Here is a 23,570-nt window from a genome sequence, read left to right as displayed (position 1 = left end):
CCCGATGTTACTTGCGTCAGTGTAGAGGATAAAGGGCTGGTTGTAATCCGGGTACGCCAGGATTTCATCCCCCGTGAGGGCCATCTTCAGCTGGCGGAAGGACTCTTCTTCCAACTTCTCCCATCTGAAGGGCGGCTTCTGGTTCTTGGCCTTCCGGGACTGGCCTATCAGGAGGTCCTGCATAGGAGCTGCCTTTTTGGTGAAACCGGGGATGAACCTGCGGTAGTAGCCTACCAACCCGAGGAACTGCCGCACTTCCTTTACACTGGAGGGACTTGGCCATTCCTTAATTGCGGTGATCTTATCAGGGTCGGGAGCCACTCCGTCAGCGCTCACCACGTGTCCCAGGTACTGCACCTTTGGTTTCAGGAGGTGACACTTGGAGGGTTTCACCTTTAGGCCGTAGCTTGCCAGGGCTTCGAACACTTCCGCCAGGTGTTTCAGGTGGTCCTCATAAGTCTTAGAATATACGATGACATCGTCCAGGTACAACAGGACCGTCTCGAAGTTTCTGTGGCCCAGACAGCACTCCATTAATCGTTGGAAGGTTCCTGGTGCGTTGCAGAGTCCGAACGGCATGCAGGTAAACTCGCTAAGTCCCATCGGGGTGGTGAATGCGGTCTTCTCCCGGTCCGCCTCTGCTACAGGAACCTGCCAGTACCCACTAGTGAGATCCAAGGTAGAGAAGAAGTTAGCAGATCTTAAAGCAGCCAAAGACTCCTCTATCCTTGGTAAGGGGTACGCATCCTTGTGTGTGATACGGTTGATTTTCTGGTAATCTACACACATCCTCATGGTGTTGTCTTTCTTTTTGACTAAGACTAGTGGAGCTGCCCAGGGGCTACAGCTATCCCTGATCACCCCAGCCTCCTTCATGTCTCTAAGCATCCCCTTGGCGTGTTGGTAGTGTGCAGGGGGTACGGGTCGATACCTCTCTTTTATGGGAGGATGGTCTCCCGTGGGGATGTGGTGTTCTACCCCCTTGACTCGCCCGAAGTCTAGCGGGTGTTTACTAAACACTCTCTCGTACTCTTGAACCACCCAATAGACTCCCTGTTTCTGATGTGAGGGAGTGGAGTCAGTACCCAAATGTAGTTGCTGACACCAGTCCTCCATTGTTTTCTTAGAGCCGTTACCTTCCTCCGGGGAAGATGGAGGCAAGGGTTCTACGGACTGTATGGAATCTTGATTGATGGTATACAATTTGGCTAGCGTGGCATACCGGGGCAGGTACACTTCCCTCTTCCCGATATTTATTATGCGAACGGGCACCCTCCCATGGCGTACATTGACCACCCCCCGTGCTGTCAAAATGGTGGGCCTACTGTCTGAGTAAACTGGTTCTACCATTGCCTGGTAATCTCTACCTCTCAGACCAATAGCTGCCCGGCACCAAATCATCATTTCACTTTTCGGGGGCATGGCAATAGGGAAAGGGTCACAGATTCGCACGCTACCAATCTCACCACCGGAGAGTTCTAGCTGTTGCCGTCGCATCAGTGCCCGGATCTCTTTCTGGAGCACTCGCTGCTGGCCGGAGCTGGCGTTCTTGGCAACCTGCTGTAAAAGGAAAATCACCTCTGCAAGACAATTTTCAATTACATTAGTTCCTAGAGTTATCTTTGGGTGACTCTCGTGTTTGTCAATGTCTACAATGATCAGTCCCTGTGCTGCCAATTCGACTCTACCAATTTTAATGGTCACCTCTTTAAATCCAATCTGTGGCACGGGCTGACCATTGCTGGCGATGATACTCAAGTCGTCGTCAGGGTAGCGGGTGATATCCGAGTCATTCCAGTACTGCTTGAAGAGCACGTACGGGATGGTGGTGACCTGTGACCCGGTGTCCAGTAGGGCACTCATAGGAATGCCATCCAGTACCACGGGTAAGACTGGACGTCCTCCCACATATTTGTCGCGCCAGTTCGATGGGCCTGGTGATCTTTTTCCTGGGGGTTGGCCCTCTACCCCAGGTTGTGCCAGTTTAAAGGACAGTACCTTGCCATATGTCCGGGTTGATTGCAGCAGCGGCAGATGGGTTGTCCGTCCTCGTTGTATCGGTCGCTGGGTCTTCCTCTGGCCGGTGGGGTCCTCCTTGGTCGACGCCACGGGATGTCCTCCGGTCCGGATGCCAGCTGGATCTTCCCTGGAGTGGAAACCTGTAAAGACTGCACAGTTCGGGTTAGCGCAGCAACGCTTTTAGCTAGCTCTTGGACCTGATGGTGCAGGTCTGGAGCCGAGTCATTGTTCAAAGCCTGCGCATCAGCTCCCACAGGCCCTGCCGACAAGGGCGCCGCCTCCTGGTGGTAGGTGGTAGTGGGGCGTCTGTGGGTCACAACGCCACCTGGTGCCGGTTCTCGGAGCACCCGGATGGCTCTGTCCTTGAACTGTGCAAATCCCAGATGAGGGTCCTGTAAGGCCATTGCCCGCAACTGGGTTCGGTGGGCATTGCAATATAAACCCTCTATAAATTGTTCAGTTAACAGCCTGTCCTCGTCTCCCACGCCGTCAGGGTCGGTCTGCTTAATGGCTCTCAGGGCCTCTTGTAGGTTCAGGGCATAGTCCCTTATACTCTCATGTGCCCGCTGTTTGCACCCGTAGAATCTAAGCTTGATCTCGGCTGAGGTGCGGGTATCAAAGGTGTCCCTCAGCCGGGTTAGTATCCCTGCGACAGTCCTCCCCCCAGGTGGCCAGGACTTTACCTCCCTTTGGGCTGCCCCGGTTAATTGGGCCACCAGGATGCTTACTTTTTGCTCTTCTGTGAGGGGGTACACCTGAAAGAGGCTATCCAGTTTTTCTCTAAAGTCCTGCAGGGTATGTGACTCCCCTGAGTACTGGGGTAGCCAGGCTGCCCCCGGGATATAGGGCATGGTGAAAGGCATGACCGCAACAGCGGTGGCGCTGGCGGGGGTTGGAGCGGTGAAGCTCTCCTCCGTATCCGACATCCTTCTCCCCCCTAGTGGACCGTGGCCTACCTTGCGATGATCCTCTTCCGTAGGCCGCGGCTCCGCAGTGGATCGTCAGGGTTGAGGACCTTCCGTCGCGCTCCTGTGACGTCGGCGTCTGCTGGGCTCCTTCCAGGACCTTACGCAACGTCCGGACGTGAGGCGGGGCTTCAGTTCTCGCGCGTTTTCGGAGTCCACGCCCCTCTTCTTCCCGCGCGGCGTCCTGAAGATGGCGTCCAACGGCGGGAAAACTCCACGGATGGCGGGAAGAAGGCTGAAGATGGAGCCGGATGGCGGGAAAACTTCACGGATGGCGGGAAGAAGGCTGAACATGGAGCCGGATGGCAGGAATCTTCACCGATGGCGGGAAGAAGGCTGAAGATGGCGCCGGATGGCGGGAATCTTCACCACAGGTAAGTTTTAAAAGTCTCTTTTTCAGGCACGCAGTACCCGGTGGTTGCGGGCACGAAATCCTGCCGACTACGCCAAAAGTTGACGCGCCCCTGGGCCTGTGTCGCGCTGCGTTGCGCACGCAGGAGCCTACCCGGAGCCGGATCAGATGGGGGTAGTAGTCTCGTGGCGGTGACCCGGTCCGTGCCCAGGGAGTCAGACTAAGTGGCAGTCTATTAGCAGTAGATGGTGGATGACTACGCCACCCGTTGAATGCAGCTATGGAGCTGCCGCTGCAGGGCAGACCGCTGAGGCCGGTGGAAGGATGGTGCAGCGTGGATGGTATAACCCCCAACGGGAGGGGTATGGCCTCAGGGCATCCGACGTGGATGATGGGGGTAGCAGGAACCACTCGGAGACGGTACTGTGTAGTTCAGGGTCTTTACTGGTGACAAAGATAGACCCTCCCGGAGTACTGGCTAGCGATTGGGGCCTGGTCAGTCCTTGAGCAGATGGGATCTCCCCTGGCCAGGCGGAGTTGTAGGCCTCCCAAACTAACGATACTCTTCTGTCTACCTTGCTAGAGGCGGGTATAAGTAGCCCACGTCCCTGAGTGTACCGTGTGGTGCTCACCCGTACGGCCGGTGACTCGGGGCCTTCGGGTTTCTGGGCCAGAGGACCTGCAATCCCCTGCCGGTCGGTTTCTGCTGCTGGATAGGAGTTAGTCCCCACAGCCTCGGACTCCGGGTCCGGTGATAACTTCTCAGTCAGGGCGAGCTCTGCAGCTGCCAGCCCCTGACTCCTTGTAACACTGCTCCCACAGAGCTCCTGTTGTTTCTTCCTATATTTGCTTCTCTTCTCTGCTTCTTCTCTACTCACTAACCCTGCCTCAGCCCCAGGTTTATATAGGGGAAGTCCTTCCCCTTCCAGGACTGGGCAGGAGGTGTGGCATGCATAGGATTCCTGACCAAGAGACCTCCCACCTGCTCTCAGACATAACATTGCTGTTACTGTGAAAACCAGACCCCTGGGGTGCCACAGCCACCTTTTGCTTTGATGACTACGTTGCACACTCTTGGCATTCTCTTGATGAGCTTCAAGAGGTAGTCTCCAGAAATGGTTTTCAATTCACAGGTGTGCCCTGTCAGGTTTAATATGTGGGATTTCTTGCCTTATAAATGGGGTTGGGACCATTAGTTGTGTTGTCAGGTGGATACACCTCTGATAGTCCTACTGAATAGATTGTTAGCTCCTTTTTTCTTGCCGTAATACAAATTCTAAGTAAAGAAAATCGAGTGGCCATCATTACTTTAAGAAATGAAGGGCAGTCAGTGCGAAAAATTGGGGAAACTTTGAATGTGTCCCCAAGTGCAGTTGCAAAAACCATCAAGCGCTACAAAGAAACTGGCTCACTTGAGGACCGCCCCAGGAAAGGAAGACCATGAGACACCTCTGCTTCTGAGGATAAGTTTATCCGAGTCACCAGCCTCAGAAATCGCAGGTTTACAGCAGCTCAGATTAGAGACCAGGTCAATTCCACACAAAGTTCTAGCAGTAGACATCTCTACAACAACTGTTAAGAGGAGACTTTGTGCAGCAGGCCTTCATGGTAAAATAGCTGCTAGGAAACCACTGCTAAGGACAGGCAGCAAGCAGAAGAGACTTGTTTGGGATAAAGAACACAAGGAATGAACATTAGACCAGTGGAAATCTGTTTGGTCTGATAAGTCCAAATTTGAGATGTTTGGTTCCAACCATCGTGTCTTTGTGCGACGCAGAAAAGGTGAACGGATGGACTCTACATGCCTGGTTCCCACCGTGAAGCATGGAGGTGGAGGTGTGATGGTGTGGGGGTGCTTTTCTGGTGGGGATTTATTCAAAATTGAAGGCATACTGAACCAACATGGCTACCACAGCATCTTGCAGTGGTATGCTATTCCATCCAGTTTGTGTTTAGTTGGACCATCATTTATTTTTCAACAGGACGATGACCCCAAACACACCTCCAGGCTGTATAAGGGCTATTTGACCAAGAAGGAGAGTGATGGGGTGCTACGCCAGATCACCTGGCCTCCACAGTAACCAGACCTGAACCCAATCGAGATGGTTTGGGGTGAGCTGGACCGCAGAGTGAAGGCAAAAGGACCAACAAGTGCATCTCTGGGAACTCCTTCAAGATTGTTGGAAGACCATTACCAGTGACTACCTCTTGAAGCTCATCAAGAAAATGCCAAGAGTCTGCAAAGCAGTCATCAAAGCAAAAGGTGGCTACTTTGAAGAACCTAGAATATAAGACATATTTTCAGTTGTTTCACACTTTTTTGTTAAGTATATAATTCCACATGTGTTAATTCATAGTTTTGATGCCTTCAGTGTGAATGTACAATTTTCATAGTCATGAAAATACAGAAAAATCTTGAAATGAGAAGGTGTGTCCAAACTTTTGGTCAGTACTGTATAACATTCTATATTATAGAATGCCATATATATTATGAAATTCAAGAGTTTTTTTAAGCAAAATCAAAGTACAACCTACATCCTTGCAGTCACTGCAGGAAATCTTACACAGTTAGGTTTGTTTCAATATTTTCAAGGCCAGTAATAAAAAGGTAGTGTTGCAATGGCTAAACTGCTTGTCAGCTTTATATGCAGCCCTGTCACTGCAGTCTTAGCTTGAGCTTGCTGTCCAAGGTTACTTTGTAAGTCTGCGTGCCCACTATGCATTTTTCAAGCGTTTTTGCAGCAGAATTTCCGCAGTGAAAATGCTTAAAAAACACTTGGTATGGCAAATGGTCTTCTGTGGGATTTCCTCCAGGATGGCACATCGATGCAAGCTGTGGCACGAAGGTTTGCTGTGTCTGTCAGCGTAGTGTCTAGAGGCTGGAGGCGCAACCAGGAGACAGGCCAGTACACCAGGAGACGTGGAGGGGGCCGCAGGAGGGCAACAACCCAGCAGCAGGACCACTACCTCCGCCTTTGTGCAAGGAGGAACAGGAAGAGCACTGCCAGAGCCCTACAAAATGACCTCCAGCGGGCTACAAGTGTGCATGTGTCTGCACAAACAGTTAGAAACCAACTCCATGAGGGTGGTATGAGGGCCTGATGTCCACAGATGGGGGTTGTGCTCACAGCCCAAAACCGTGCAGGATGCTTGGCATTTACCACAGAACACCAGGATTGGCAAAGTCGCCACTGGCGCCCTGTGCTCTTCACAGATGAAAGCAGGTTCACACTGAGCATATGTGACAGACGTGTCAGAGTCTGGAGAAGCTGTGGAGAGTGATCTGCTGCCTGCAACATCCTTCAGCATGCCCTGTTTGGCAGTGGGTCAGTAATGGTGTGGGGTGGCATTTCTTTGGAGGGCCACACAGCCCTCCATGAGCTTGCCAGAGGTAGCCTGACTGCCATTAGGTACCGAGATGAGATCCTCAGACCCCTTGTGAGACCATATGCTGGTGCGGTTGGCCCTGGGTTCCTCCTAATGCAGGACAATGCCAGACCTCATGTGGCTGGAGTGTGTCAGCAGTTTCTGCAAGATGAAGGCATTGAAGCTATGGACTGGCCCGCCCATTCCCCAGACCTAAATCCGATTGAGCACAGCTGGGACATCATGTCTCGCTCCATCCACCAACGTCACGTTGCACCACAGACTATCCAGGAGTTCGCGGATGCTTTAGTCCAGGTATGGGAGGAGATCCCACAGGAGACCATCCGCAACCTCATCAGGAGCATGCCCAGGCATTGTAGGGAGGTCATACAGGCACCCGGAGGCCACACACAATACTAAGCCTCATTTTGACTTGTTTTAAAGGACATTACATCAAAGTTGGATCAGCCTGTAGTGTATTTTTCCACTTTAATTTTGGGGGAGACTCCAAATCCAGGCCTCCAGTGGTTAATAAATTTGATTTCCATTGATGATTTTTGTGTGATTTTGTTGTCAGCACATTCAACTTTGTACAGAACAAAGTATTCAATGAGAATATTTCATTCATTCAGATCTAGGATGTGTTATTTGAGTGTTCCCTTTATTTTTTTTTGAGCAGTGTATATTACAAACCTTCTTATATTGGCCTGTACTATTGATTTGTGCAAAGTTTGTTATATGTATAGTTCCCTTTTAAAATCTGCCTCTTAAAATACTTATTTTCTATTATTGTAGATTACTGTCAACGTCCTGGGAGTATAAAAGAAGCTCAATTACAAGGTAAATGGAATGAAGAAACTTACCCACCTGGAACGGTTGCAAATTTTGACTGCCTTCCCGGATACACCCAGGATGGACTCATTAAAATGGCATGTATTGAAGGCACTTGGTGGCAAATTGCTAATGGCCAATGTAAAGGTAATTAAAATCTAAACTTTAATTGTTTCATGTGTTTTTATGGATGAAAGAAAGTGAAACATGTACCAAGAGCGGCATTTACTGCAGAAGTCTTAGTACTAAATATGCTAGATGGAAATCTATAAGAAGACATAGGCAGAGGACACAATATACGGAACTATCTGTTTGGCACTTACTTCTGAGGACACTATGTATCTGACCTACAGGTGCATCTCACAAAATTAGAATATCATCAAAAAGTAAGTTTCACTTCAATACAAAAAGTTTAAATAATTATATAGAGTCATTACAAACAGAGTGATCTATTTCAATTGTTTATTTCTGTTAATATTGATGATTATGGCTTACAGCCAATAAAACACAAAGGTCATCTCAGTAAATTGGAATAATTAACAAAAAACACCTGAAAAGACTTTAAGCTTTTTAAAAGGTCCATTAGTCTGTTTCAATAGGCTTTACAGTCATGGGGAAGACTGCTGACTTGACAGATGTCCAGAAGGCAGTCATTGACACACTCCATATGGTCCCAGAGTTCCAATTTTCATTTGGAAATCAAGGTCCCACAGTCTGGAGGGAGAGGAGAGGCACACAATCCAAGCTGCTTGAGGTCTAGTGTGAAGTTTCCACAATCAGTGATGGTTTGGGGAGCCATGTCATCTGCTGGTGTAGGTCCACTGTGTTTAACCAAGACCAAAGTCAGCGCAGCCATCTACCAGGAAATTTTAGAGCACTTCATGCTTCCCTCTGCCGACAAGCTTTTTGGAGATGGAAATGTCATTCTCCAGCAGGACTTGGCACCTGTCCACACTGCCAAAAGTACCAATACCTGTGTTTAAAAACAACGGTATCACTGTGCTCGATTGGCGAGCAAACTCGCCTAACCTTAACCACATAGAGAATGCAACTTGGGCTTCCATAACACCTCAGCAGTGCCACAGGCTGACTACCTCCATGCCATGCCGCATTGATGCAGTAATCGATGCAAAAGGAGCCCTGACCAAGTATTGAATGCATTTACTGAACATACATTTCATTAGGCCAACATTTCGTATTTTAAAAACATTTTTCAAGCTGTTATAAAATATTCTAATTTACTGAGATAATGACTTGTGTTTTCATTGGCTGTAAGCCATAATCATCAACATTAACAGAAATAAACACTTGAAATAGATCACTCTGTTTGTAATGACTCATATATAATATATGGGTTTCACTTTTTGTATTGAAGAGCTGAAATAAATTAACTTTTTGCTTATATTCTAATTTTGTGAGATGCACCTGTAATTGTTTTCTAGTGTGCTGTTTGTATGCCATTATTGTTTAGGGAAAACTATTTATGACATTCACCAAAAGCAAGATATCATGACTATGTCAGGACATCATTCTCCTGGCGCAGATAACCACTGTCTTTACAGGCCACAAGAGGCCTCAGGATTTTTTTCATCTGACTGAGGTAGTGTAGTTATTAGTATATTTATTTTTTCTTGTGAAAACAGAACACTTATAGTGTAAGGACCCGGTTATCTGGCCCAACTTCAAGGATGTCTGCTTCCCAGTATACTGACTAAGCAAATCCAACACACTAGCCCATATTATCTATCTATCATATTGTTGCAGCAATATACAGCCAATAATTTAAAACACATTATTGTTCAAGTTATGGTTTGTAAGAGAAATGTAGGGAAAAAGAGCGCAAAAGCAAAAAATTGCCTGGTAGGGATAAAAATAACCAATTCAGATGCTAAACCCTTCCTAATAAATAACGCACTACTATGTCTTATGTCAGGTCCTGTTCTTCAATGCGAGCTCAGGAGCTGAGCCTGCATCTTTTCCATCAGATGATGGTTGTATTATTAAGCCATCATCTGCCTATAATAGCTGTGAGTACTGTGGAGCTCTGCACGCTTAACCTGTTGAATGCTGCTGTCAATCTCTGACAGTGGCATTTACAGTACATCCCACAGTCTTTGGGATTGAATGAGGTGCTGATATGCTGCCATGACTGCTGTTATAACCCTGTTATGATGGTGCATGTATTAATAGGCGACTAATTTTTTATGTACTACATACAGCAATCACAGGCTCAAGTCCCATAAGAGGACTACAAAATACAGTAAAAAGGTTATAAATATGAAAAAAAAAATCTAGAAATGTGAATCACCCCCATGTATCTGAAACCACGGATACTGGAAGCCTGTGCTAGCATTTCTTCTGCGGTGTTGCTATCAGTGTGTCAAGAGTGGGAGAAGAGGGTTGCATTGACAATCCAACACAATGGGCAGCATTTTGAACAAGTTTTATAAGTGGTCATAAACTTGTAAAAAACTCATGAAAGAATAAAGTTACGTGAAAACCAAGCACGCCATTGTTTTTCTTATGAAATTCTCAATAAGTTTGATCTGTCACATGACCCTCTTCCCATTGAAAAAAATAAAGTTGGTTTCAAAATGGCCGCCATGGTCACGACCCATCTGGAAGAGTTTTCCCCCTCCCATATACTAATTTGCCACAAACAGGAAGTTAATATCACCAACCATTCCCATTTTATTTTGGTGTATCCATATAAAAGGCTATGTATGTATGTACAGTACAGACCAAAAGTTTGGACACACCTTCTCATTTAAAGATTTTTCTGTATTTTCATGACTATGAAAATTGTACATTCACACTGAAGGCATCAAAACTATGAATTAACACATGTGGAATTATATACTTAACAAAAAAGTGTGAAACAACTGAAAATATGTCGTATATTCTGGGTTCTTCAAAGTAGCCACCTTTTGCTTTGATGACTGCTTTACACACTCTTGGCATTCTCTTGACGAGCTTCAAGAGGTAGTCACCGGAAACGGTCTTCGAACAATATTGAAGGAGTTCCCAGAGATGGTTAGCACTTGTTGGCCCTTTTGCCTTCACTCTGCGGTCCAGCTCACCCCAAACCATCTCGATTGGGTTCAGGTCTGGTGACTGTGGAGGCCAGGTCATCTGGCGTAGCACACCATCACTCTCCTCCTTGGTCAAATAGCCCTTACACAGCCTGGAGGTGTGTTTGGGGTCATTGTCCTGTTGAAAAATAAATGGTCCAACTAAACGCAAACGGGATGGAATAACATGCCGCTGCAAGATGCTGTGGTAGCCATGCTGGTTCAGTATGCCTTCAATTTTGAATAAATCCCCAACTGTGTCACCAGCAAAGCACCTCCACACCATCACACCTCCACCTCCATGCTTCACGGTGGGAAGCAGGCATGTAGAGTCCATCCGTTCACCTTTTCTGCATCGCACAAAGACACGGTGGTTGGAACCAAAGATCTCAGATTTGGACTCATCAGACCAAAGCACAGATTTCCAATGGTCTAATGTCCATTCTTTGTGTTCTTTAGCCCAAACAAGTCTCTTCTGCTTGTTGCCTGTCCTTAGCAGTGGTTTCCTAGCAGCTATTTTACCATGAAGGCCTGCTGCACAAAGTCTCCTCTCAACAGTTGTTGAAGAGATGTGTCTGCTGCTAGAACTCTGTGTGGCATTGACCTTTAAATTGGTCTCTAATTACTAAGTACTATGAAAATTGTACATTCACACTGAAGGCATCAAAACTATGAATTAACACATGTGGAATTATATACTTAGCAAAAAAGTGAGAAACAACTGAAAATATGTCTTATATTCTAGGTTCTTCAAAGTAGCCACCTTTTGCTTTGATGACTGCTTTGCACACTCTTGGCATTCTCTTGATGAGCTTCAAGAGGTAGTCACCGGAAATGGTTTTCACTTCACAGGTGTGCCCTGTCAGGTTTAAAAAGTGGGATTTTTTGCCTTATAAATGGGGTTGGGACCATCAGTTGTGTTGTGCAGAAGTCTGGTGGATACACAGCTGATAGTCCTACTGAATAGACTGTCAGTATTTGTATTATGGCAAGAAATAAGCAGCTAAGTAAAGAAAAACGAGTGGCCATCATTACTTTAAGAAATGAAGGTCAGTCAGTCCGAAAAATTTAGAAAATTTTGAAAGTGTCCCCAAGTGCAGTTGCAATAACCATCAAGCGCTACAAAGAAACTGGCTCACATGAGGACAGCCCCAGGAAAGGAAGACCAAGAGTCACCTCTGCTTCTGAGGATAAGTTTATCCGAGTCACCAGCCTCAGAAATCGCAGGTTTACAGCAGCTCAGATTAGAGACCAGGTCAATGCCACACAGAGTTCTAGCAGCAGACACATCTCTACAACAACTGTTAAGAGGAGACTTTGTGCAGCAGGCCTTCATGGTAAAATAGCTGCTAGGAAATCACTGCTAAGGACATGCAACAAGCAGAAGAGACTTGTTTGGGCTAAAGAAGACAAGGAATGGACATCAGACCAGTGGAAATCTGTGCTTTGGTCTGAAAGTCCAAATTTGAGATCTTTGGTTCCAACCACCGTGTCTTTGTGTGATGCAGAAAAAGTGAACGGATGGAGTGGTTCCCACCGTGAAGCATGGAGGAGGAGGTGTGATGGTATGGAGGTGCTTTGCTGGTGACACTGTTGGGGATTTATTAGAAATTGAAGGCATACTGAACCAGCAAGGCTACCACAGCATCTTGCAGAGGCATGCTATTCCATCCAGTTTGCGTTTAGTTGGACCATCATTTATTTTTCAACAGGACAATAACCCCAAACACACCTCCAGGCTGTGTAAGGGCTATTTTACCAAGAAGGAGAGTGATGGGGTGCTACGCCAGATGACCTGGCCTCCACAGTCACCAGACCTGAACCCAATCGAGATGGTTTGGGGTGAGCTGGACCGCAGAGTGAAGGCAAAAGGGCGAACAAGTGCTAAGCATCTCTGGGAACTCCTTCAAGATTGTTGGAAGACCATTTCCGGTGACTACCTCTTGAAGCTCGTCAAGAGAATGCCAAGAGTGTGCAAAGCAGTCATCAAAGCAAAAGGTGGCTACTTTGAAGAACCTAGAATATAAGACATATTTTCAGTTGTTTCACACTTTTTTGTTAAGTATATAATTCCACGTGTTATTTCATAGTTTTGATGTCTTCAGTGTGAATGTGCAATTTTCATAGTAAGGAAAATACAGAAAAATCTTTAAATGAAAAGGTGTCCAAACTTTTGGTCAGTACTGTATAACATTCTATATTATAGAATGCCATATATATTATGAAATTCAAGAGTTTTTTTAAGCAAAATCAAAGTACAACCTACATCCTATATATATAGTGGTGGCCAAAAGTATTGGCACCCCTGCAATTCTGTCAGATAATACTCAGTTTCTTCCTGAAAATGATTGCAATCTAAAAGTCTTTGGTATTATCTTCATTTAATTTGCTTGCAAGGAAAAAACACAAGAGAATGAAGCAAAAATCAAATCATTGATCATTTCACACAAAATTCCAAAAATGGGTCAGACAAAAGTATTGGCACCCTCAGCCTAATACTTGGTTGCACAACCTTTAGCCAAAATAACTGCGAACAACCGCTTCCGGTAACCATCAATGAGTTTCTTACAATGCTCTGCTGGAATTGTAGACCATTCTTCTTTGGAAAACTTCTCCAGGTCCCTGATATTTGAAGGGTGCCTTCTCCAAACTGCCATTTTGAGATCTCTCCACAGGTGTTCTATGGGATTCAGGTCTGGACTCATTTCTGGCAACCTTAGAAGTCTCCAGTGTTTTCTCTCAAACCATTTTATAGTGCTTTTGGAAGTGTGTTTTGGGTCATTGTCCTGCTGGAAGACCCATGACCTCTGAGGGAGACCCAGCTTTCTCACACTGGGCCCTACATTATGCTGCAAAATTTGTTGGTAGTCTTCAGACTTCATAATGCCATGCACACGGTCAAGCAGTCCAGTGCCAGAGGCAGCAAAGCAACCCCAAAACATCAGGGAACCTCCGCCATGTTTGACTGTATGGACCATGTTCTTTTCTTTGAATGCCTCTTTTTTTTCCTGTACACTCTATGTTGATTCTTTTTCCCAAAAAGCTCTACTTTTGTCTCATCTGAACAGAGAACATTCTTCCAAAACGTTTTAGGCTTTCTCAGGTAAGTTTTGGCAAACTCCAGCCTGGCTTTTTTATGTCTCGGGGTAAGAAGTGGGGTCTTCCTGGGTATCCTACCATACAGTCCCTTTTCATTCAGACGCTGACGGATAGTACGGATTGACACTGTTGTACCCTCGGACTGCAGGGCAGCTTGAACTTGTTTGGATGTTAGTCGAGGTTCTTTAGCCACCATCCGCACAATCTTGCGTTGAAATCTCTCGTCAATTTTTCTTTTCCGTCCACATCTAGGGAGGTTAGCCACAGTGCCATGGGCTTTAAACTTCTTGATGACACTGCGCACAGAAGACACAGGAACATTCAGTTACATAGTTACATAGTTACATAGTTAGTAAAGCCGAATAAAGACTTGCGTCCATCAAGTTCGACCTGTTAGTTCTGTAATTGCTAAAGTTGATCCAGAGGAGGGCAAAAACCCCAAATGATTTGGCCAATCTTCACCTGAGGAAAAATTCCCTCCCGACTCTGAAACCAGCAGTCAGAATAAATCCCTGTATCAACCTACTATTTTATGTTATTTTTAAGTATATGCTGAAATCTGCCTGGTATCTAGAAAAGCATCCAGTCCCCGCTTGAACTGGTTTAGTGAATCCGACATTACCGTCTCCTCACTCAGTGAATTCCATATTCTCACTGCTCTTACCGTAAAGAACCCCTTCCTATGCTGGTGCTGAAACCTTTTCTCTTCCAGTCTTAGTGAGTGCCCTCTTGTTACCGTAATATCCCTCCTTTTGAACAAATCCCGGGCAAGGTCTCTATACTGTCCCCTAACATATTTGTACACATTTATTATGTCCCCCCTCAACCTTCTCTTTTCCAGGCTGAATAGTCCTAGTTTTGCCAACCTCTCTGGGTATTGCAGTCCCTCCATTCCCTTTATTAATTTTGTTGCCCTCCTTTGTACCTTTTCAAGCTCATTTATATCCTTTCTATATATTGGGGCCCATAACTGAGCACAGTATTCCAAGTGTGGTCTGACCAGTGCTTTGTACAGTGGAAGAACAATGTTCTCATCCTTTGCAGCTATACCTCTTCTGATACATCCCATTACCCTGTTTGCCCTTACAGCAGCCGCCTGACTTTGGGCACTCCAATTTAGTTTGCTATCAATCAAGATGCCCAAGTCCTTCTCCATCTCTGAATTCCCCAATGATTTCCCATTCAGTGAGTACTGGTGACTTCCATTTTTCCTTCCCATATGTATGACCTTACATTTCTCCTCGTTAAACCTCATTTGCCATTTAATGCTCCACCTACCCAGCTTATCCAAATCCCTCTGTAGGTCTGCACTGTCCTCTTTTGTATTAATTGTTTTACATAACTTTGTGTCATCTGCGAATATTGATATTTTACTATTTATCCCGTTGACTATGTCGTTAATAAAGATATTAAATAACATTGGGCCTAGTACAGACCCCTGTGGTACCCCACTAGTGACGCTTACCCAATCTGAGTATATTCCATTTATAACCACCCTCTGCCTTCTATCCTTTAGCCAGTTAGCTACCCACTTGCAGACATTTTCCCCCAGCCCCATCATTCTCATTTTGTATACCAACCTATTATGTGGCACGCTATCGAACGCTTTTGAGAAGTCGAGATACACGACATCCACTGGTTCCCCCTGATCTACTCGAGAGCTAACCTCCTCGTAGAAGTCAATCAGGTTTGTTTGGCAGGAGCGATTCCTCATGAATCCATGTTGGTTCGGGGTTAATAGATTATTAGCATCAAGATGCTCCATGATTGCCTCATTAATAAAGCCTTCAAAAATTTTGCCCACAACGGACGTCAGACTCACCGGACGATAGTTTCCGGCGTCACTTTTCGCTCCCTTTTTGAATATTGGCACTACATTCGCCTGTCGCCAATCAAGTGGTACAGACCCAGTCTCAACAGAGTCCTTAAATATAAGATATAACGGTCTGTCTATCACATTACTTAGTTCCCTTAGTACCCGTGGGTGTATGCCATCAGGTCCTGGTGATTTGTTTATTTTAATGTTACTGAGGCGTTTCTGTACCCCAGCTTGGGTTAGATTTGTCATACTTTGTGGAGGATTAAGCTTGTCACTTCTCATTTCACCTGTTAGTTCTTTTTCCTTTGTGAAAGTTGACGAAAAAAATGTATTTAATAGATTAGCTTTATCCTCATGTTTCTCTATGATTTTGCCTTCATCACTTTTTATCGGTCCAATATTATTCGATTTAATCCTTTTACTATTTATATAGGTAAAGAACAGTTTGGGATTTGATCTACTTTCCCTAGCAATACGTCTCTCTGTTTCCTCCTTTGCTATTTTTATTTGTTTTTTGCAGGTTCTCGTTTTTTCCTTGTAACACATTAGTGCCTCCTTGCTGTTTTCCTGTTTTAATCTCTTGAATGCCTCTTTTTTGCTATTTAACGCCACTTTTACGTTCTTATTCAACCATATTGGTTTCCTCTTATTTCTGGCCCTTTTATTCCCATACGGTATATACCTCTCGCACTGAGTATTCAGAATTCTATTGAAGGTTTCCCATTTACTATTCGTATTTCCTTGATTAAGAACTTTGTCCCAGTCTATAAGTTGAAGGTTTTCTTTCAGCTGATCAAACTTCACCCTCCTAAAGTTTAATGTTTTTGTTGTTCCCTTATTGATAACCCTACTGAAGGGCATTTTGAAGTCTATAATATTATGGTCGCTATTACCTAGGTGCCCCCCTATCTGTACCTCAGTTATTCTATCAGGCCTATTAGTCAATATTAAGTCCAACACGGCCTTCCCTCTCATTGGTTCCTGCACTAGTTGGGAGAGATAATTATCCTTAATATTTGTCAAGAACCTTTTTCCTTTCTGAGATCTACAGGTTTCTGTTTCCCAGTCAATATCCGGGTAGTTGAAATCCCCCATTACAATCACCTCATTATGTTTTGCTACTTTGTCTATTTGTCCTAATAGCAGTTTCTCATTCTCCTCTGTTATATTGGGTGGCTTATAGCAGACCCCCAGTAATATTTTATTATTATTTTTTGCCCCCTCTATCTCTACCCACATGGACTCGACCCCCTCTTCTCCCTCTCCTATATCTTCCCTTAGTCTGGGTTTTAGACATGATTTTACATATAAGCAGACTCCTCCGCCTTTCCCCTGTTTCCGGTCCCTTCTAAATAAACTATAATCTGTTAAATTTACCGCCCAGTCGTAGCTATCGTCTAGCCAAGTCTCTGTTATACCTACGATGTCATACCTCTCCTCCGATATAAGCGCCTGCAGCTCATCCGCCTTATTGGTCAGGCTTCTTGCGTTGGTCAGCATGCAAGATAAAACTTTGGGGTTATTTAGCATCCTATTCTTCTCTAACGATCTAACTGTACTATCCCCACCCCCCTCTCCACCCTCATTATATTCACTTCTCCCCTTCCCCCTTGCTTGCCTCACATCCCACCTATTTCCTTGGTTTCCCCCCCCCGTCTCTAGTTTAAAAACTCCTCCAACCTATTAGCCATCTTCTTCCCCAGCACCGCTGCACCCTCCCCATTGAGGTGCAGCCCGTCCCTACGGTAGAGCCTGTAGCTGACAGCGAAGTCGGCCCAGTTCTCCATGAACCCAAACCCTTCTGCCTTGCACCAACTCTTTAGCCACTTATTCACCTCCCTAACCTCCCGTTGGCGCTCCTGTGTGGCTCGCGGGATTGGTAGTATTTCTGAGAAAACTACCTTGGAGGTCCTTGCCCTAAGCTTCCTACGTAGATCCCTGAAATCATTTTTAAGGACCCTCCATCTACCACTCACTTTGTCATTGGTGCCAATGTGGACCATGACCGCTGGGTCTTCGCCAGCCCCACCCAGTAACCTGTCAACCCGATCCGCGATGTGCCGGACTCGAGCGCCAGGGAGGCAGCACACCGTTCGGCGATCCCGGTCTTTGTGACAGATTGCCCTGTCTGTCCCCCTAATAATAGAGTCACCCACTACCAGGACCTGTCTAGCCTGCCCTACACTTCCCCCCTCCCCCTCATTACTGGAGCATACACTCCCCCGGCGGTCAGAGGATCTGTCGTGCTCCAATAATGCCGGTTCTGAACCAGCCTTCCTATACTTCTTCCCTCTATCCCTTCTAACTGTTGACAGGTTACTGGGTGGGGCTGGCGAAGACCCAGCGGTCATGGTCCACATCGGCACCAATGACAAAGTGAGTGGTAGATGGAGGGTCCTTAAAAATGATTTCAGGGACCTAGGTAGGAAGCTTAGGGCAAGGACCTCCAAGGTAGTTTTCTCAGAAATACTACCAATCCCGCGAGCCACACAGGAGCGCCAACGGGAAGTTAGGGAGGTGAATAAGTGGCTAAAGAGTTGGTGCAAGGCAGAAGGGTTTGGGTTCATGGAGAACTGGGCCGACATCGCGGTCGGCTACAGGCTCTACCGTAGGGACGGGCTGCACCTCAATGGGGAGGGTGCAGCGGTGCTGGGGAAGAAGATGGCTAACAGGTTGGAGGAGTTTTTAAACTAGAGAGGGGGGGGGAAACCAAGGAAATAGGTGGGATGTGAGGCAAGCAAGGGGGAAGGGGAGAAGTGAATATAATGAGGGTGGAGAGGGGGGTGGGGATAGTACAGTTAGATCGTTAGAGAAGAATAGGATGCTAAATAACCCCAAAGTTTTATCTTGCATGCTGACCAACGCAAGAAGCCTGACCAATAAGGCGGATGAGCTGCAGGCGCTTATATCGGAGGAGAGGTATGACATCGTAGGTATAACAGAGACTTGGCTAGACGATAGCTACGACTGGGCGGTAAATTTATTAGATTATAGTTTATTTAGAAGGGACCGGAAACAGGGGAAAGGCGGAGGAGTCTGCTTATATGTAAAGTCATGTCTAAAACCCAGACTAAGGGAAGATATAGGAGAGGGAGAAGAGGGGGTCGAGTCCATGTGGGTAGAGATAGAGGGAACTAAAAATAATAATAAAATATTACTGGGGGTCTGCTATAAGCCACCAAATATAACAGAGGAGAATGAGAATCTGCTATTAGGACAAATAGACAAAGTAGCAAAACATAATGAAGTGATTGTAATGGGGGATTTCAACTACCCGGATATTGACTGGGAAACAGAAACCTGTAGATCTCAGAAAGGAAAAAGGTTCTTGACAAATATTAAGGATAATTATCTCTCCCAACTAGTGCAGGAACCAACGAGAGGGAAGGCCGTGTTGGACTTAATATTGACTAATAGGCCTGATAGAATAACTGAGGTACAGATAGGGGGGCACCTAGGTAATAGCGACCATAATATTATCGACTTCAAAATGCCCTTCAGTAGGGTTATCAATAAGGGAACAACAAAAACATTAAACTTTAGGAGGGCGAAGTTTGATCAGCTGAAAGAAAGCCTTCAACTTATTGACTGGGACAAAGTTCTTAATCAAAGGAATACGAATAGTAAATGGGAAACCTTCAAAAGAATTCTGAATACTCAGTGCGAGAGATATATACCGTATGGGAATAAAAGGGCCAGAAATAAGAGGAAACCAATATGGTTGAACAAGAACGTAAAAGGGGCGTTAAATAGCAAAAAAGAGGCATTCAAGAGATTAAAACAGGAAAACAGTAAGGAAGCACTAATGTGTTACAAGGAAAAAACGAGAACCTGTAAAAAACAAATAAAAATAGCGAAGGAGGAAACAGAGAGACGTATTGCTAGGGAAAGTAGATCAAATCCCAAAATGTTCTTTACGTATATAAATAGTAAAAGGATTAAATCGGATAATATTGGACCGATAAAAAGTGAGGAAGGCAAAATCATAGAGAAAGATGAGGATAAAGCTAATCTATTAAATAATTTTTTTTCGACAACTTTCACAAAGGAAATCGAAATAACAGGAGAAATGAGAAGTGACAAACTTAATCCTCCACTAAGTATGACAAATCTAACCCAAGCTGGGGTACAGAAACGCCTCAGTAACATTAAAATAAACAAATCACCAGGACCTGATGGCATACACCCACGGGTACTAAGGGAACTAAGTAATGTGATAGACAGACCGTTATATCTTATATTTAAGGACTCTGTTGAGACTGGGTCTGTGCCACTTGATTGGCGACAGGCGAATGTAGTGCCAATATTCAAAAAGGGAGCGAAAAGTGACGCCGGAAACTATCGGCCGGTGAGTCTGACGTCCGTTGTGGGCAAAATTTTTGAAAGCTTCATTAAAGAGGCAATTACGGAGCATCTTGATGCTAATAATCTTTTAATTCCTAACCAACATGGATTCATGAGGAATCGCTCCTGCCAAACAAACCTGATTGACTTCTACGAGGAGGTTAGCTCTCGAGTAGATCAGGGGGAACCAGTGGATGTCGTGTATCTCGACTTCTCAAAAGCGTTCGATAGCGTGCCACATAATAGGTTGGTATACAAAATGAGAATGATGGGGCTGGGGGAAAATGTCTGCAAGTGGGTAGCTAACTGGCTAAAGGATAGAAGGCAGAGGGTGGTTATAAATGGAATATACTCAGATTGGGTAAGCGTCACTAGTGGGGTACCACAGGGGTCTGTACTAGGCCCAATGTTATTTAATATCTTTATTAACGACATAGTCAACGGGATAAATAGTAAAATATCAATATTCGCAGATGACACAAAGTTATGTAAAACAATTAATACAAAAGAGGACAGTGCAGACCTACAGAGGGATTTGGATAAGCTGGGTAGGTGGAGCATTAAATGGCAAATGAGGTTTAACGAGGAGAAATGTAAGGTCATACATATGGGAAGGAAAAATGGAAGTCACCAGTACTCACTGAATGGGAAATCATTGGGGAATTCAGAGATGGAGAAGGACTTGGGCATCTTGATTGATAGCAAACTAAATTGGAGTGCCCAAAGACAGGCGGCTGCTGTAAGGGCAAACAGGGTAATGGGATGTATCAGAAGAGGTATAGCTGCAAAGGATGAGAACATTGTTCTTCCACTGTACAAAGCACTGGTCAGACCACACTTGGAATACTGTGCTCTGTTATGGGCCCCAATATATAGAAAGGATATAAATGAGCTTGAAAAGGTACAAAGGAGGGCAACAAAATTAATAAAGGGAATGGAGGGACTGCAATACCCAGAGAGGTTGGCAAAACTAGGACTATTCAGCCTGGAAAAGAGAAGGTTGAGGGGGGACATAATAAATGTGTACAAATATGTTAGGGGACAGTATAGAGATCTTGCCCGGGATTTGTTCAAAAGGAGGGATATTACGGTAACAAGAGGGCACTCACTAAGACTGGAAGAGAAAAGGTTTCAGCACCAGCATAGGAAGGGGTTCTTTATGGTAAGAGCAGTGAGAATATGGAATTCACTGAGTGAGGAGACGGTAATGTCGGATTCACTACACCAGTTCAAGCGGGGACTGGATGCATTTCTAGATACCAGGCAGATTTCAGCATATACTTAAAAATAAAATAAAATAGTAGGTTGATACAGGGATTTATTCTGACTGCTGGTTTCAGAGTCGGGAGGGAATTTTTCCTCAGGTGAAGATTGGCCAAATCATTTGGGGTTTTTGCCCTCCTCTGGATCAACTTTAGCAATTACAGAACTAACAGGTCGATCTTGATGGACGCAAGTCTTTATTCGGCTTTACAAACTATGTTACTATGTTACCCAGCTCCCTGCCTGTTCAGCCTGCGCTTCCCCACTAAGCTCCACCCCCAGTGTTGACCCATTGAGTGTCTGCTCGGTGAGCAGCAAACTCCGTTCCATGTTGTCGATGCTCCTCAGTACCGCTATCTGAGCACTTAGATCCAGGATTTGGAGATGTACTCGTAGCCTTGAGATTGATCATGTGACGCGCCCCCTGGGACATATTCCTTTTTGAGGGGAATACCCGGCACCGGATCAGATGGGGGGGGGGTTGTAGTCTCCGAGCGGCTGTGACCCGGCCCGTGCCCAGGGCGTCAAGCTCAGTGTTATGTGGCAGTCCTACAGATGTTATTAAGAGTTCTTTTGTGTCGACTACGCCACCCGTTGTGATGCGGTCACTGTGGCCGCCGCTGCAGCAGGGTCCGCTGAGGCTGATGGTGGGTGCGCAGCTTGGTGGGATAACCCCCAACGGGAGGGGTATAGCCTCAGGGGGGACAGGTGCAGAGGATGGGGGTTGTGGTGGTGCAGTGCAGACGGCAATGAAGACAGAGTCGGGTTGTGCAGTTAAGGGTGTTTACTTACTGCAGATGTTGTACTGGTCACTCCAGCTCCGAGTGACCACCCGAGCCGTGCTGCGTCCACCAGGTCCTGGATCCAGCCAACCCCCAAACAAGTCCGGAGCGTGGCCCTGAGCTCTCCTTCTGTCCCGTTCTCTGGCCGTCCCCACCAGTGATCCACCTAGGTCCAGCTCCCTCGGGCCTTCTGTTGGGACACCCTTGGCCTTGGGTTCCCTGACCCTTCATGTGGTGTGCCTTCGGGGTGGATGTGATGGGTGGCCGTGGCAGATGCTGCCCACGGCCTCCGGTCTCTGGCTAGGGTGTGTTTTCTGCCCCCACCAGCTTGGGTTCCGGTACCCTGTGCCGACTCCTCACCCGGTGCTTTAATTTGGGTTCTTGGGTCCTCTCTGTTTTCCCCTCTGGGTACTCCTTCTCTGCTCCTCTCTCACTCAGGGTCTCTCTCTTGCTGCAGGCTGACTTCCTCTCTGCTTGCTGTCTGCTCCTCTGCAGCTGTCTTGCTGTCTCCAACTGACTTGTTCTCTGCATCTGACTTGTTCTCTGCATCTGACTTGTTCTCTGCATCTGACCCTGATCTTTGATGGTGCCCACCTTATATACACCCTCTATGTGTGAGCTCAGGTGACCAGCACCCAATGAGCTCCTATCTTTACCCAGGCTGCTCCCCCTATCTGCCCCTACACTACTTGGGATGTACCACCCCCCTCCCACTCCAGCCAGGAACAGACTCGGTCGTACCTGCACATTTCTAAGTGGGAGTACCGTCGGTCTGCTCCTCGGAAATGGGATGTATGTAGTGCATGCAGCCTACCGAGCTCAGTTCCACACTCCTTCCTTACCCGGGAGTGGAATATCACACCTCTGGGTTGAGGTGCAATACCCCTGTAGCAGCCGAATCCTCAGGGTGCTACACATGCTTCCTCACAATTTGGTTTCTCAAGTCCTCAGACAGTTCTTTGGTCTTCTTTCTTTTCTCCATGCTCAATGTGGTACACACAAGGACACAAGACAGAGGTTGGGTCAACTTAATCCATGTTAACTGGCTGCAAGTGTGATTTAGTTATTGCCAACACCTGTTAGGTGCCACAGGTAAGTTACAGGTGCTGTTAATTACACGAATTAGAGAAGCATCACATGAATTTTCAAACAGTGCCAATACTTTTGTCCACCCCCTTTTTTAGGTTTGGTGTGGAATTGTATCCAATTTGACTTTATGACAATTCTTTTTGTGTTGTTTCATTGAAGACAAATTAAATGAAGATAATAATACCAAAGAATTTGTGATTGCAATCATTTTCAGGAAGAAACTGAGTATTATTTGACAGAATTGCAGGGGTGCCAATACTTTTGGCCACATATTATATATAATTTTATACACACACTAGCTATTGAGCCCGTTCTACTCCTGGTCTCCCATGCTGGTATGTGCTGCCCCCATCCCTATCCTGATATACATGGCACCCACCCTCATTCCCCCCCCCCAATCTTGGTACGCATGACCCCCCCCCCAATCTTCGTACGAGTGGCCCCCCAATCTTGGTACGGGTGGGCCCCTTCACCCCCCCCAATCTTGGTACGCATGGCCCCCCTCATTCCTTTCACACTGCACACATGCAAAAAAAATAAACACTTATACTCACCTTTTTACCCTGTGCT

At 46.0% G+C, this 23,570-nt stretch overlaps 1 protein-coding gene across 5 annotated transcripts in view; it reads left to right on the top strand.

Moving 5' to 3' along the window:
* Window positions 1–23,570, top strand: part of LOC141156681 (complement factor H-like) — a 742,328-nt gene that overhangs the window by 73,504 nt on the left and 645,254 nt on the right. For all 5 annotated transcript variants that reach the window (XM_073642926.1, XM_073642927.1, XM_073642924.1 and 2 more), the window contains exon 2: window positions 7,498–7,680. In XM_073642926.1, coding sequence (XP_073499027.1) covers window positions 7,498–7,680 — 183 coding nt within the window. The remainder of the gene's footprint in view (window positions 1–7,497; window positions 7,681–23,570) is intronic.

This window comes from Phyllobates terribilis, unplaced genomic scaffold (genome assembly GCF_046119375.1).
Source record: "Phyllobates terribilis strain yellow unplaced genomic scaffold, ASM4611937v1 Scaffold_8__6_contigs__length_399053987, whole genome shotgun sequence".
Taxonomy (NCBI): Eukaryota; Metazoa; Chordata; class Amphibia; order Anura; family Dendrobatidae; genus Phyllobates; species Phyllobates terribilis.
The sequence above is the reverse complement of the archived record's forward strand: the minus strand, read 5'-3'. Positions and strand labels throughout refer to the sequence as shown.